This window comes from Narcine bancroftii, chromosome 10, assembly GCF_036971445.1.
Source record: "Narcine bancroftii isolate sNarBan1 chromosome 10, sNarBan1.hap1, whole genome shotgun sequence".
NCBI classification, from domain to species: Eukaryota; Metazoa; Chordata; class Chondrichthyes; order Torpediniformes; family Narcinidae; genus Narcine; species Narcine bancroftii.
In genome coordinates, this window is record NC_091478.1 from 35,105,540 (window position 1) to 35,122,444 (window position 16,905).

Genomic DNA, 16,905 nt, shown 5'->3' on the forward strand with positions numbered 1-16,905 from the left:
GCTTGCTAGTGGTGCCAAAACTTTATGGAACTCCTAAAAATCCATAGCTGTCCTACATGGCCACTGGTATTGATTTAGAGGAGATGAATAAATTTAAAAATAAAAGCAATTTTAAAAGAGAGATTTGGAAAAAGATAGAACTGGATTAAATGAGAACAAGTGGGCCTTTGAGGTTGTCAAAGTGATTTTTAAAGTAAGAGGATTTGGTTGTTTCGATTTTTGAAGTGTAAGGTACTTAAAAATTCCTTGTTCATGTTGATCTTTTTTTAAATAAGCTTTTGTCATTTACAGACTTTAACCAAACTTTAGCTTGGCATTTTTCTTTTAGATTTTTTTGGACTGCTTGAATGTTTTAACTCATGGCAGCTGTGACACTTCTCTTAAGATAGGGCTTACACAAATAGAAAAATGCCTTATTTCTTTCACCAAGGAAATGTTGTCTGACCTGCTTCCATCTCCAGCAGTTTGTCTTTATTTAAAATTTCCAGTCACTGAAGTTCTTGCTGCTATTTTGGCCCAGGTAACGATCAATAACATTTCTTTTGATGGGCAGGACTTAAGGAACCAAATCCCTTCCTACTCAACTCAAAGACAGATCAATGCCCTTCCAAGTTTCCAAAGGTTTTGATAAATGTAATGTCATTATGCATCCAACTTTACTTCTTTTGAACTTAACTAATTCAATTCAAACCTGTGCTCCTTTGCACATAATAATATAAAATGTAGACAAAATGTATCGACCAACTTGGGCAAACAACTTACCAATTGTTGTTCCTTGAGAATGACCAACATAATACAATTGATCTTCCTTCGTCTTTTTGAGGATGAAGTCTATCACTGCTGGTAAATCCTTGGTGGCCATTTCATCAAAGCTTAAGACACAATCCAACATTACATAGAATTAACACACATATACGCATCCTTTGATGGGAAAATCTAAAAATCAGGCACAATTTTAATCAAATCACAATGTATCAATGACAATACAAATTTTGACAGGAGTCTTAATGGCAGGCCCACACGATCCCATTACAAAGTATCTTTGCATGGCAAAGGGCCTTGCCATCAAGGATTTCCCCAGAAGCATCATTCAACGGAAGCTCAAGTTTATTTTGGGTTGCAGTAGCACTTGCAGACAACTCGTTGCTGTCTGCAAATTATGTCCAAATAAATAATTTGGATTGTGGTGAATATTTGCAGTGGGTCAGCAGAGCACAGAATAGCAGTGCAGCACAGCAACAGTAGTTGGATTGTGGCCAAGATGGTGGGATCTCACCTCACGATGGGATGAGACCACATAATTAAACTGAACAGCAAACTGTGAAAAATCTTGAAAATAAGATGTCAAACCAAGACCAAGCCAGTCTTTTCAAGTGGGATGTAAATGGTTCTCTGGTCCTGATCCAAGAAAAACACAAATTCTCTTGTGATTCCAGAATATAGTCACCATTTCCACTGTAGAAAATGGCTGCGTTTTTTTTGCCTCCACTACACATCTGCTACCAGATTCTGAACAATATTTTATAGAAGTATTTGTATAAAAGATCAGACAATAAGAAGTTAGTTTTGAGATAGCTGTAAATAAGGTGCTTTGTTATATAAACCTGAACAAGTGAAGCTCAAAAGTACTAAAAATACTCATGCATTTCAATTTTCTTTTTTTTAAAATGGAAAACCTATTCAAATACACAATACAAACCAGTTATCTATCAAGTCACATACGGTTAGAAAGCATGCAGAGATGAAAGTTAATCAAAAATATTTGTTACCTAAACTTCCAGAAGGCATCCTTGTAAACTGGAATACTTTTGTGCTTTCTGGACCAAGTATTTCCTCTGCTGTTTCCAATCCAGACGTCATAACCAGCATCCGCTAGTACAAACCCCAGGCTATTGTGGGCCATGTTTGTGACCCAGTTGCTTCCGGCGGCCAGTAAGCCATGCTGTAGAAATACTACTGGCCGAGATCCTATAAAAATAAAGAACAACTTCAATGACGTCAAGCAAACAATTAAAGGGAAAAGAAACTTGCACACTTCACTATACATTTTCCCAAGAAACATACAAGATTAAACCATGTGATTTTGAATAATGGCATCACATGCCCAGCTACATAGGACAATGAAGATTTTGATTCCTTAACACTTTTATGTGTATTTTATGTAATCGTGAAAATCACTAAATATTCCTATCACATTTTATAGCTATAACCTATTTTGTGATTTCCTGTCACATTTTAAATCTACTACATGGCCCACAAAGCAACCTGTTTTGTTCAGTCCAAGCAGACCTGGGCCTGCACTCAGTGCAGGTGCTATGCAACTGTTGTCTGAGGCCTGGGCCTGCACTCAAACAAGTTGTTGAGAATTTTCTTGGTCACTTCAGAGCACTAAACTATATCCAGCTGATTGCCAACATGTTTCATACATATAAAGCCATGAAAGTCATTGAAAATTCACTTTCTGCATTCACACTTGGACTTTTTCCCTGCTGATCTTGGTGCAGTCAGTGACGAATGTGGTGAAAGGTTTCGCCAGGACATTGTGACCGTGAAAAAGTGGTATCAGGGCAACTGGAAATCATCAATACTGGCCGACTATTGTTGGACACGGACACGAGCAGCATCAAATGCTGAACACAAACGAAAATCAGGGGCAAAACATTTTAGGTCAGTTGAACTAACATGCAATTAAACGTGCTACTCCAACTTCCTACTTGATACAGCAAATCTGAAATTATCTTGTGATCATATTAGTTCTCTATCATAATCTCCATTTTTTCTTCCAAGCGCTATTACTCTTCATTTCCAGTGTATTACTCTTTTGTTAAATTATTAATCTGGCCATTTCTTAATACCTGATTAGCCAAGCAGCTGAAAGAACATAGAAAACAAAGCACAATACAGGCCACTTGGCCCACAAAGTTGTGCCGAACATGACCCTACCGTAGAAATTACTAGATTTTCCCATAGCCCTCTATTTTACTAGTCTCCATGTACTTATCTAAAAGTCTCTTAAAGAAACCTTACCTATCTGCTTTCACTACTGTTGTCATGCACCCACCACTTTCTGCATAAAAAACTTACCCCTGAAATCTCCTCTGTACCTAGTACCTAGCACCTTAAACAGTGTCCTTTCGTGGCAACCATTTCAGCCCTGGGGAAAAAACTTCTGGCTTCTACACAGTCAATACCTCTCATCAGGTCACCTCTCGTCCTCCGCCGCTCCAAGGAGAGAAGACCGAGTTCACTCAACCTGTTTTCACAAGGCATGCTCTCTAAACCAGGCAACATCCTTGTAAATTTCCTCTGCACCTTTCTATGGCTTCCACATCCTTCCAGTAGTGAGGTGAACAGAACTGTACTGTGTGCAGTGGGGTTTGGCCAGGGTCCTATATAGCTGCAATATTATCTTTCGGCTCCCAAATTCAATCCCACGATTAATGAAGGCCAATACATTGTATCCCTTCTTAACCGCAGAATCAACCTACGCAGCTGCTTTGAGTGTCCTACGATGAAGGTATTGGGCAATACTCTTTCAAGGCCATTAAAAATACCAAAAAAACAGAATGACTTTGGAGAGCTCGAAGGGGGCATGAGAACCCCAAGGCATTCTATGCTTATATGAAGCACAGAAGTATGCAATGATGAAGGTGGACCACTAAAGGATAGAGAAGGCAATGTGCCTGGAGGAGGCTGGGGAGGTCCTAATTGAATACCTTGCTTCAGTATTCACAAGAGAAAAGGACTTTGATCAGGATGATGTCAGAATAGAGCAGGCTTGTGAGCTGGACAAAGTTGAGATTAAGGAAAAGGAAGTGTTGGATCTTAAAAATATTAAGATTGAAAAGTCCCCTAGACTGGGCGTGGGCGCGATCTACCACAGGCTGCTGAGGGAGGACAGGGAAGAGATAGGTGCAGCAGTGGTAATGATCTTTGAGGACTCTTTGGGCACAGGGGAGGTGTCAGAGCATTGGAGAAAGGCAAATGTAGTTCCCTTGTTATAAAAAGATAATAGGGGGAATCCTGGGAATTAAAGAGGGCAGTCTAACCTCTGTGGTGTGCAAACTATTGGAGAGGATTCATAAAGATAGGATCTATGAGCATTTGGAGATGTATCGTCAACTCAAGGATAATCAGCATGGCTTTCTGAAGGGAAGGTCATGCCTCAAAACCCACTGAGTTTTGTGGAGGTAAAAAAAAATTAATGAGTGTAGGGTGATAGATGTGGTGTACACGGATTTTAGTAAGGTATTTGACAAGGTCCCTCATTTTTTAGGGCTGTGTGGATAAAAAATTGCCTTGCTTGTCGAAAGCAGAGAGTAGTAGTGGAAGGAAAGTATTCTGCCTGGTGGACAGGGACTAGTGGAGCACCACAGGGGTCTGTTCCGGGGATCCCCTGCTCTTTGTGATCTTTATAAATGACCTAGATGACGAGGCAGAAGAATGGGTCAGTACGTTTGCGAATGATACGAAAATTGGAGGGGTTGTGGATGGAGCTGAAAGTTGTTATGGGTTACAAGAGGATCTAGAGAGGATGCAGAATTAACGGAATACATAACCAAATCAAAAGGAAGAGGCTGTTTAATTTACTGAAGAAAGAAAAAAATGATATAGCATTCGTGCAGGAAACACATCTAACTGAAGTGGAACACAAGTAAAGAGAGACTGGGTAGGGCACGTAATGGCAGCATCATATAATTCAGAAGCTAGAGGAGTAGCTATATTAATCAATAAAAATGTACCAATCAAAATAGAGGAGGAAATAATAGATCCAGCAGGGAGGTATATAATGATAAAGTGTCAGATATATTCAGAATTTTGGAATTTGCTCAATGTATATGCACCTAATGAAGAGGATCAAAAATTTATGCAAGATATCTTTTTGAAGATTGCAGATATGCAGGGGAATATACTGATAGGAGGGGACTTTAACCTTTATTTGGACTCAAAGATGGATAAAACTGGAAAAAAGACTAGTAGAAAGAACAAAGTATCCAAATTTATGGTTAAATCGATGCAGGAAATGCAACTTTTGGATATATGGAGGAGACAACACCCAAAGGAGAAGGAATACTCATATTATTCGGGTAGACATAAAACATACTCAAGGATAGACCTGTTCCTGTTGTCAGCCCACATCCAAGGGAGTGTTAGAAAACGGAATGTAAAGCTAGATTGTTATCGGATTACTCACGCAATAGAGCTGGAGGACATATCACCGAGAACGTATAGATGGAGATTAAACTCCATGCCTCTTAAAAGACAGGATATTAGAGAATTCATTGAGCACAAAATTAAAATGTACTTTGAAAAAAATACGGAATCAATGGAAGATAAATTTATACTATGGGATGCAATGAAAGCCTTCACCAGAGGGCAGATAATAAGTTATGTAACTAAGATGAAGAAGTACTACAGTCGGGAAATAGAACAGCTGGAAAGGGAAATAACAAGTACAGAAAAAGAATTAGCAACAAGGGAAGATCCAACAAAAAGAGGAGAATTGGCGGACAAAAAAATAAAATACGAAACACTAAAAATGTACACTGTGGAAAAGGACATAATGAAGACAAAGCAGAAGTATTATGAGCTAGGAGAAAAAAAACGCACAAAATACTAGCTTGACAGCTTAAAACAGAACAAACTAAAAGAACGGTATTGGCATCAAGGAAAAAGGACAAACTAATTACATATAACCCAATGGAGATCAATGAAAACTTCAAGGAATTCTACGAGCAATTATAATCGAACTGAGAACGAAGGGAAAGAAGACAAAATAGATGAGTTTCTAGCTAAAATTGAACTACCAAAATTGCAAGAAGAGGAGCAAAACAAATTAATAAAATCATTTGAAATAGAGGAAATACAGGATATATTAAAAAAATTACTAAACAATAAAACACCAGGAGAGGACAGACTCCCAATAGAATTCTACAAAACATTTAATGACTTATTAATTCCTCCTCTCCTGGAAGTAATGAACCAGATTGAAGAAACACAAAACATGCCAGATTCATGCAAAACAGCAATAATTACAGTAATACCAAAGATGGGGAAAGATCCACTAACACCAGCATCATATAGACCAATATCTTTACTTAACACAGATTATAAGATAATAGCTAAACTATTAGCAAACAGATTGGCTGACTGTGTACCAAAAATAGTAAAATTAGATCAAACTGGATTTATGAAGAAAAGATGAACAACAGACAATATCTGTAAGTTAATTAACTTAATTCATGCAGTACAAGGAAACAAGATGCCAACAGTTGCCTTAGATGCAGAAAAAGCCTTTGACAGAGTAGAATGGAATTATTTATTCAAAGTACTACAGAGGTTCAACCTACCAGAGAAATATATTAATTGGATTAAAGCATTATATAAGGGACCAATGGCGAAGGTGACAGTAAATGGATATATATCAAATCAATTTAAATTAAGCAGGTCAACTAGGCAGGGATGTCCACTATCTCCCTCACTGTTCGCATTAGCTATAGAACCATTGAGAGAACTGATAAGAACAGAAAATAAAATAAGAGGGATAAAAATAAAGGAGAAGGAATATAAAATTAGTCTATTTGCAGATGATGTCATAGTATACTAACAGAACCAGAATTATCAATAAAAAAATTGCATAAGAAATTGAAGGAATATGGAGAAGTATCGGCGTACAAGATCAACACAAATAAAAGTGAAGCGATGCCAATGAATAATGTGGATTTCAAAATTTAAAAAAGAATCTCCATTTAAATGGCAAACACAAGCAATCCGATACCTAGGTATTTAACTAGATAATAATCTAGGCCATCTGTACAACTTAAATTATCAGCCATTAATGAAGAAATTACAAGATGACTTAGAACATTGGAAAGATTTACCACTAACACTGATAGGAAGGGTAAAATGCTTTAAAATGAGCATCTTCCCAAGGATACAACACCTATTTCAATCGTTACCAATTCACCTAACAGAGAAATTCTTCAAGGAGCTAAAGAAAATAAGAAGGAAATTCTCATGGAAAGGGGGGAAACCAAGGATGGCGCTAGATAAATTAACAGAATGGTACAAACAAAGCAGCTTACAGCTACCAAACTTTAAGAATTATTATAGAGCAGCACAATTAAGATACCTATCAGATTTTTATCAAACAAGGGAAAAACCAGATTGGACCAGATTAGAGCTAGGTAAAATAGGGGAGAAGGTACCTGAACATATACTATATAAGTGGGATGAAAAGCTGGTGAAACACAGGAATTCACCAGTACTGCACCATCTGCTCAACATTTGGAAGAAGATTAACTTAGAAAGGAAAAAAACAAATTATCATCTACCAAAATTAATATTGATGCAAAACCAACTAATCCCTTTCACAATAGATAACCTTTCCTTTAGAGAATGGGAGAGAAAAGGGATCAAAAGAATAGAAAATTGTTTTTCAGGAAATAAATTATTATCTTTTGAACAAATGAAGTACAAATATGGTATAACTCATGGTACGATGTTTGCATACCACCAACTGAAAACCTACTTGAAGGACAAATTGGGAAGCAGGCGGAGGTTACTAGAAGGAAGCAATTTTGAATATGTGATTACAGACACAATGATAATTAAAAGATTTATAACAAACATGTACATCAAACTGCAAGAAAAAGGGAACGATGAAATAAGCTGTAAACCCAAACAAAAGTGGGAACAAGATCTAAACATAAAGATAAAAAATGAAACATGGGAAAAGCTATGCTCCGGAACTATGAAAAATACAATAAACACGAGGTTACGCATGATACAATATAATTGGTTACACAGGCTATACATCACGCCCCAAAAGTTAAATAAATGGGACCCAACAGTATCAGATAGATGTTTTCGCTGTAAGAAGGAAACGGGAACAACAGAACATGCAATTTGGGCATGTGAGAAAGTGGAAAATTTTTGGGAAGATCAAAATCACAAAAAAATAACATACCAAAAAATCCAGAGATCTTTCTTCCAAGTAATACAAGAAGTAAAGAACTTGGCCTCGATTTGGATGAAGCACAAAAAAATATTTATCATGATAGCCTTAGCTGTAGCAAAAAAATATAATGTCAACCTGGAAATCAGAAGATATCCTGAGAATAAAGCAATGGTACATAGAAATGAATAAATGTATTCCATTGGAAAAAATTAACATACAATATAAGAAATAACATCACAGTATTCAAACAAATTTGGGAACCGTACATGGAACACAACGGAGAAGTCCTACCGCAGACCTCCACCCCCTAAAATGATAGAATAAGAAGACAAAATGAACTGACCCAGTGTGTAAAAGTAGATGACACAATTTTCTTGTTTATTTTCATTGTGTGATGACATTGTTTAATGACATTGTTTAATGGGTTTAATTTATCGTATATGTTGAACGTTTACTGGGTGGAGAGGGAGGGTGGGAAGGAGGGGGGGGGAAGGGGAGAAAATGACACAGTGTATATTCAAGAGGGAAATGTTTGTGTATTTTGGTCAATATGGTTCATAGAGTGAAAAATTAAAAAAAATTTTAAAAAGAGAACCACCCCCCCCCCCCCACATCATCTCCCAAGTTCCGATGAGTGCAGGCCAAGCGCTTTCAAATGCTCCTCATATGATAACCTTTTCATCCCTCTGAACCCGCTCCAATGTCAGCACATCCCTTGTTAAATGAGGAGCCCAAAAATGCTCACGATACTCCAAGTGAGGGCTCACCTTGTGCCTTACAATACAGGAATGCAGTTGAAAACAAAACACATTTGCTCTTGAATGAATGGTTAAGCATTCTGCCAAGCTATGTACAATAACGCTCTGCCAGATTTACCCAAACCAAGATTTGCCACTTAAAATCGTGGATATGTTTCTTGAAACTACAATTATATATTATTTTCTTCAGACAATTCAAAAGCAAAAACACCAAGATCTGCCTCGCTAAATAAATTAGATAATCTTACATTTTCTTCTTTCTTTCTTTGGCTTGGCTTCGCGGACGAAGATTTATGGAGGGGGTAAATGTCCACGTCAGCTGCAGGCTCGTTTGTGGCTGACAAGTCCGATGCGGGACAGGCAGACACGGTTGCAGCGGTTACAGGGGAAAATTGGTTGGTTGGGGTTGGGTGTTGGGTTTTTCCTCCTTTGCCTTTTGTCAGTGAGGTGGGCTCTGCGGTCTTCTTCAAAGGAGGTTGCTGCCCGCCAAACTGTGAGGCGCCAAGATGCACAGTTTGTGGCGATATCAGCCCACTGGCGGTGGTCAATGTGGCAGGCACCAAGAGATTTCTTTAGGCAGTCCTTGTACCTTTTCTTTGGTGCACCTCTGTCACGGTGGCCAGTGGAGAGCTCGCCATATAACACGATCTTGGGAAGGCGATGGTCCTCCATTCTGGAGACGTGACCCACCCAGCGCAGCTGGATCTTCAGCAGCGTGGACTCGATGCTGTCAACCTCTGCCATCTCGAGTACTTTGACGTTAGGGATGAAAGCGCTCCAATGAATGTTGAGGATGGAGCGGAGACAACAAAGGACTCTACATCACCTTTGTTGACCTCACCAAAGCCTTCGACACCGTGAGCAGGAAAGGGCTTTGGCAAATACTAGAGCGCATCGGATGCCCCCCAAAGTTCCTCAACATGATTATCCAACTGCACGAAAACCAACAAGGTCGGATCAGATACAGCAATGAGCTCTCTGAACCCTTCTCCATTAACAATGGCGTGAAGCAAGGCTGTGTTCTCGCACCAACCCTCTTTTCAATCTTCTTCAGCATGATGCTGAACCAAGCCATGAAAGACCCCAACAATGAAGACGCTGTTTACATCCGGTACCGCACGGATGGCAGTCTCTTCAATCTGAGGCGCCTGCAAGCTCACAGCAAGACACAAGAGAAACTTGTCCGTGAACTACTCTTTGCAGACGATGCCGCTTTTGTTGCCCATTCAGAGCCAGCTCTTCAGCGCTTGACGTCCTGTTTTGCGGAAACTGCCAAAATGTTTGGCCTGGAAGTCAGCCTGAAGAAAACTGAGGTCCTCCATCAGCCAGCCCCCCCACATCTCCATCGGGCACACAAAACTCAAAACGGTCAACCAGTTTACCTATCTCGGCTGCACCATTTCATCAGATGCAAGGATCGACAACGAGATAGACAACAGACTCGCCAAGGCAAATAGCGCCTTTGGAAGACTACACAAAAGAGTCTGGAAAAACAACCAACTGAAAAACCTCACAAAGATAAGCGTATACAGAGCCGTTGTCATACCCACACTCCTGTTCGGCTCCGAATCATGGGACCTCTACCGGCATCACCTACGGCTCCTAGAACGCTTCCACCAGCGTTGTCTTACATTTTAAAATTTTGAGATACAGCATGATGACAGGCCCTTCCGGCTCATGAGTATGTGCTGTCCAAAGGTATTAATTAACCTACAGAACCTGTCGGCTTTTGGAGGGTGGGAGGAAACAGGAGCAGCTGGAGGAAACCCACGCCATTACAGGGAGAACATACAAACTCCTTATGGACAGTGGCAGATCCAAATCAGAGTCACTGGCTCTGTACCACAACACTACCTGTGCTGCAAAGCCAGTGATGACCCAAGTACAGTGTGGGAAATTTTCTTTGACATTACTTCTTCATTTATAAAATGGCAGTTCAAAGTTAAACGACAAACTACAGAAAGCTTGTGGATTAAAACACACTTCAATAGTGGAACTTCAGGAACTGTATGCTTTATATCAGCATTCTCAAATTTCTTTTTTGCCCCCTTTGGACTCCGCTCAAAATGTATGGGCCCCCTTCCCTGTGAAGCAGTCAAGTTTTAGTTGGTTTCTTCCATACTTCTCACTACCGACTGCACAGAAACAAAATATTTCAGTCCGTGCCCCCCCCCCTTAAAAATGCTGTGACCCTAGGGCCCACATTGAGAATGGCTGCTTTATAACCAAACTACATTGATGCAATGGCCTAGACCTTTTAAAAACCATGTTTTTAAACAGTTTTCATTTTGCAAGTTTGTGCAGTCATGATGTTAGCAGCACCTCCAACTTCAACAGTGACACTCGGGAACAGAAATGCACACAGTGGATGAACCAAAACGCTTTGCCTATCCCACCCACTTCCCTTCCCCGCCCACAAGTTTTCATTTAAATTATTAACAGAAAACTGTTCCATCTGAGCGGCTCAGCTGACCTTAATGTCTCCCCAAATCACACTAATAATGTTGGGACATCTATTGTCATACACAGATCAACAATGTACAAATGCACTGAAATTCTTGCTTGTTGCAACACAGGTATGCAAGATACACTGACAAATAAGTGTTAAATTAAATTACCACGAGAGAAAAAAAGATAATAAATGTAATAGGATAAATAGTCACAGTTACTGCAAGAAAAATGTTACAGAACAGGTGCTCCTCAATGTACAATGGGGCTGCGTTCTGGCAATCCCATCGCAAGTCGATAAAAACTACCGCACCTACCATTTTTTAATAATTAAATTTTGAATATCTTTATTCAACACTTAAAAAGGCCATTAATGTACGCAGCTGAAAGCTCACTGGGCATGAAGAATGTTTGAAGCATTGAACTAAAATTAATTGCTGGATGGTGGAGAACAGCGGAACCATGTAAATCATAAGCGCGGGAACAGATCGGATTTGAACCATTGTAATTTCAAAAAAAGTCATGTTAGTCCGCTGTAAATAGGAGAGCACCTGTAGTGCAGAAAGGTCCTGCAGAAGCATTACAATTGTATCCCTTTCCCAGCAGATAATATTTCAAGGTGCAAATCAGTTTTGCAATTAGCCATAATGGAACATAGGAGATAGGGCTTCTACACGATGACCTTTGTACATAACTACTTATAAAACACTTGCACCAGTGAATCTGAAAACGGAACAATCCTTTGACCAGTTGACCTGAACTACATTTCAAGGTGGCTACTGTGTGCACATTTCCTCTTTTCATACCGTTTTGAAATCTATTTTGGTCATATTCACCCTCGAAGCATGCAGTTTCTGTTCTCATTGGAAACTAATGTTTCTTCTGTTTTGTTGGATCGTAATGACCAAGTCCACGTTCTTGCAAACGCAACCAGCCTCTCCTCCATTGACCCTAGCCATTTTCACACTGCAGGTGAGCAGTCACCCTACTTTGTCCCGGTGAAATTCCCAGGAATTCAGGACCTCCCGGGCTTTTCACACCGCAGTCCAAATTCCCGGGAATTTGCCCTCCTTGGCAATTTAGCCCCCCCACCCCAACTGATGACACGTACTCATAGGAGCTCACCCTCTGACCATCCATTGCTCACCCGCCCACTCTCCCCCATCGGCACACACCACTCCCTCCCTGCATTTTGACATGTCGTGATGGTGCCACAATGCAGAATGAATGGCCATCTTCGTTTCCCATAATCCCTCACGCAGCTGGAACCGTTCTGGGAAATCCAGCTGCGTGAGGGATTATGGTTAATGAGTACGGCCATTCATCCCACATTGCGCTGCCGTCGCAACATGCTGAAGTGGCCCGCTCTTTCAGGAGTCATGAATCCTTTAATTTTAAATCACCTACAAGCTGCACAAGTGCTGACATCACGAGGATCCCCCTGCTCTGTCATTGGCCTTTTCACACCGCAGGGAGAGGGTGGTCCGAGAAAATTTCTTGTAAATCTTCATTTTACTCCAAGGTGTGGAAAGGTTTTCTGTCTATGCCTCAGCAGCCAACAATAATAAAGGATCCATCCCACACTCTTTGCCCACCCCCCCCCCCACAACCTCCCCCTCCCATCAGGCAGAAGATACACCAGATACAAGGGCAGCTTCTTTCCTTGTTCGCAGACACTTAAACAGATCTCAAACACACAAAAAGGTGATCTCTTGTTCTCACAAAACTACCTCAATGGGGTCTTTGTGCTGTTTTAATAGTGCTTTACTCCGTAACACTTTAGTTTTATTTTGCAATACCTGCTTGTATTTAACCACAACGTGACTTGTCAGTTAGCTTAAAAAACAAATATTTTCATGTGCAGTGTATCTGTATACAAGGCAAATATAAAGAAGTCAATTAAATGTTTGCAGGTTCCATCAGCTTTCCTATACTGTGTAAATACAAACATTCTACTACAGGTACAGTAAAACTCCTGTTATCTGGAATTTAAGCAACCGGCAGCCTTGAGCAACCAGCAAAAAAAATGCAGAAAATAAATAGGTAAACAAACATGGAAGCTTAAATTTGATGCATCTCACCATTAGATCACCAATCAAGCAACACAATCTCAAGCAACTGAAAAATTCACTTATTCAGCATCTATCGATCCTCATAGGTGCCGGATATCCAAAGGGGGGAAGGGGTTAACTGTATTACCATTTGACTGTGGATAACTTAAACCTGACCCTGCCCTTGATGTGGTGAGTTCCCTACACAACTCCTAGTTGTGATTACAGGAAAAAAAATGGAGTTGGGAAAGATGTCACTTGCCATCTTTATGGAGTTCACCTCTTCAGGGGGTAGAGTGTGGCTTTTGTTCTTTCACTCCATGTTACTTATTTATTTACAGGGTAAACACAGTACCACAAAATTCAAACTTTTTTTTACAATACAAGGTGTTTTCAAGTTAATTGTGGCATACATCAAGGAGCAGTGAGAAAGTTGATTTTGCAAGCTACCTAATCTACCAACATTACAGAAGTGCAGAGTTACAGAGAGAGAGCTCAGTTAGCACAGAGCAAAGACAACATGATTCTACTCACAGAATACACAAAAGTGCTGGAGAAACTCAGCAGGTAACGCAGTATTTATAGGAAGTAAGGGGTTTTGGCCCTGGGACCATTGATAAGGTATGTGCAAAAAGTAGGCAGGCATCTGAATAAAAAGGTGGGGGGAAGGAGAGAAGAGGGAGGAGGCACGAGCTCAGGATTACAGATAAAGAGGATATAGGTGGATATAGATGAGAGGGTAGAAGAGAAAAAAGCTGAAAAATGATAGAGGAGGGGGTAGCTCTGAATTTAGAGCAAAGGCAGTAGGAGGAAAGGAGACAAGAGGCATAGGGAAAGAGAGAGACGGGAGGGGAAGAGGCTTCATTTATGAGAGGCTCATTCAGGAGTTCGATAATGGCAGGAGAAACTTGTGAATCTGGGGGATATATTGGCTATTATTATCATCATTGAGAGAGACAGAGAGAGGGGCCAGGTTGGAATGAGTCTTTTAATATGCTGGATGCTTTTCCAAGGTATCAAAATGCATAGATGGAATCAATGGAGGGGAGAGGGGAAAATATATGATGGTCCTAGTTGCAGTCACAACTCTCTGCAGTTTCTTGCAGTCTTGGTGGGAAAAGTTCCTCTACCACAGGGTCCATTATCAGTTCAAATTGTACACCCCCTTACTCCCGTGCTTACCGCACTATCTTCACGTCCAGCCCCACTTGCTTTATTTCATAGCCTTGTATCAAAGCAGAGGCACTTTTTAAACTTCAATCTACCAAGTTTAATAATTAAGATACCAAGTGGCATCTTGTGGTGACCTTGATTTTCCTTAGGTTCATTAGCTCCATGGGGAATTCTGTTCACAGCAAGGATATAGCCATCTGAAGTCGTCACTTCATACTCCTCACTAGGATAACCACGGTAGGAGATGAGCTGAGCCTACAACAATAAAACAGCACAAGCCAGTCTGTTATTTTTCAAGCAAACGGTAGCCCAACCAAGTGAAAATGGAAAATACAAACAAAAATATTGACCTGGTCAGAGCCACCAAGAAGCATCGATCACTCAAAGTGATCGAGTAAAAAAAAACTTTAAAAATAAATCAAATTGGATTTCTGAAAATGCTGCCTGAACTTCTACCATTTTCTGGTTTTGAATCAGCTCGTTAGAACATGCAGGATTTTAAAAAAATTATGGTGTAAATCAAAGGCAATTAAACTGCGACATTTATAACTGTTAGATATTTGTTGATCCTGTGCAGACTTACTTTAGTTTGAATTTGTTGATCCTGTGCAGACTTACTTTAGTTTGAATTGACCACCATCCATTTCTGGGAATTCTGCCACTGACCCCGACTGACCTCATCTGCTTTGTTGAAACACTCAGGCAACTTTCCACATCACTGTCCCCTCCTGGACTTCCCCAGTAAATCCTGGGTCTAATTTTCTCATGGTTCGGTGGCTTGCCCTACTTTGCAGAAGCAATTTTCACTGGCCTCCACTGCCACCCAATCTTGGGACAACTGAAAGGCAGGCCAATTAGCTTGCCCTTTATCTGACAACAGAATAAACAAGCCAATACTGGAAGAATCTCAGCCAAGGTGATCTCAAGTCACTCTGGCAACTCTTGTGATTGTCCCCAATGTGGATTGGATTGGTATGTGGCAAGAAGAAGCTGGAAAGTGTTGAGAGTGATTTTAAATAATAAAACAGAAATCCAAAAATAAATTGTGAGGAATTTAAAATGAAAAGCTACATTCCACACAATGGAAAAAAAATTGGATTTGAGAATCTGATTACATTACAGTGACTACAAGGACTTAGGGAAGGTTTTTCCAACCAGAGTGAACATACCAGCTATGAATTTAGCAGTAGCGTTTCTTTTGTGTTGGCTTTACTTGAGCTAGGTCAATTGTAACCTACAGAGCTATAAATGGCTTCACTGTAAAACCATTCATTCAGTGGCCACTGTTATGTACCTAGAGATGTTTTACTAGTTTAATGGTACGTTTCCTTTAGTAGCTGGCTGCAATGATTGGATTTCCCAAGCCAAATACTAGTAGCTGCAAAAACTTGCAATGGATTACTGTCAGTTTCAACCAAGCATTTCAAGGAAAACCACAAAACATTGTTCTTTGAAGATAGCAGTATTCACTCCTCGCTCACTGTCATAACTAGCGATAGGATGAACCAAAATTCAGTACCTCCATCCACTTTATACTTTCTATTTTGTACAACTGGTACTAAAGCCTTCAAGACAATGAAGGAAGCAGAAAAAAAAAACACTAGGGAAAATAATTCTGTCTGAATTTCTACTACAGTTACCCCAAAATCTTAGATTCACTAGAACTCCAGTACAAAATATTTTTGAAAACATCCATTACAATGATTGTATAACACATTCAAAAAGAACAAAACACTAAAACAAAAACTGGACATCGATATCAAGCGATATTATCAGCTAGTTAGATTAACGCAAGAACTTGACTTACAATATTCATAAAGGCTTCAGGATCCACATGTGATTCATCATAAAAACCATCCAATCGCAGCCAAACACCTCCAATTTGTATTAAAAATAGCAGTGCAAAAGATGATAGGCTCATCTTCAGTCTGTAGAAAAGAGACAAACTGGATTATTAATTATGAAAGCACATGCCAGATTCACTTGCACCGAGATTGACGTTAAAAAAAACTGAAGCTGGCTAAATCACGCATCAGGGAAACCAGGCCTGCATCCCACAGAGTGTGCATCGACCAACTTCTGTTCATTACAAGTAATCCAACCAGAAGGGAGAAACAGCTTGGAGCAGAAATAAAAAAGCTTTATACAATTTGAATTCCATTTTATCAAATGTTCTAAAAGTTGGGAGAGATTCAATTCAAACTCAAAAGAGAGCTTAAATATTGGAAAATAAAGTTTTTAAAAAATGTTTATGTATGAAGAACTAATTAGTAGAAACACAGTTAGTGTAGCGGTTAGCACAACGCTGTTACAGCGCCAGCGATTGGAATTCAAATCTGGTGCAATCTGAAAGGAGTTTATACGTACTCCCCATGTCGGCGCAGATTTCCTCTGAGGGCTCTGGTTTCTTTTCACTCTCCAAAACATACCAGGGGCTGCAAGTCAATTCGGCAGCATGGGCACGTGGGCGGAAAAAGGCCTGAACTCTGCTGCATGTCTAAATTTTAAAATCTCA

The 16,905-nt window shown here is 39.9% G+C and overlaps 1 protein-coding gene across 3 annotated transcripts in view; it reads right to left on the reverse strand.

Moving 5' to 3' along the window:
• Positions 1 to 16,905, reverse strand: part of lipf (lipase, gastric) — a 47,226-nt gene that overhangs the window by 23,153 nt on the left and 7,168 nt on the right. For 2 of the 3 annotated variants that reach the window (XM_069900632.1, XM_069900633.1), the window contains exons 3-6: positions 16,198 to 16,318; positions 14,504 to 14,645; positions 1,770 to 1,968; positions 763 to 872 (exon numbers count right to left, since the gene is read on the reverse strand). In XM_069900632.1, the coding sequence (XP_069756733.1) occupies positions 763 to 872; positions 1,770 to 1,968; positions 14,504 to 14,645; positions 16,198 to 16,311 (565 nt within the window). In that variant the 5' untranslated portion in view covers positions 16,312 to 16,318. The remainder of the gene's footprint in view (positions 1 to 762; positions 873 to 1,769; positions 1,969 to 14,503; positions 14,646 to 16,197; positions 16,319 to 16,905) is intronic. The other variant, XM_069900634.1, reaches the window with a different exon arrangement.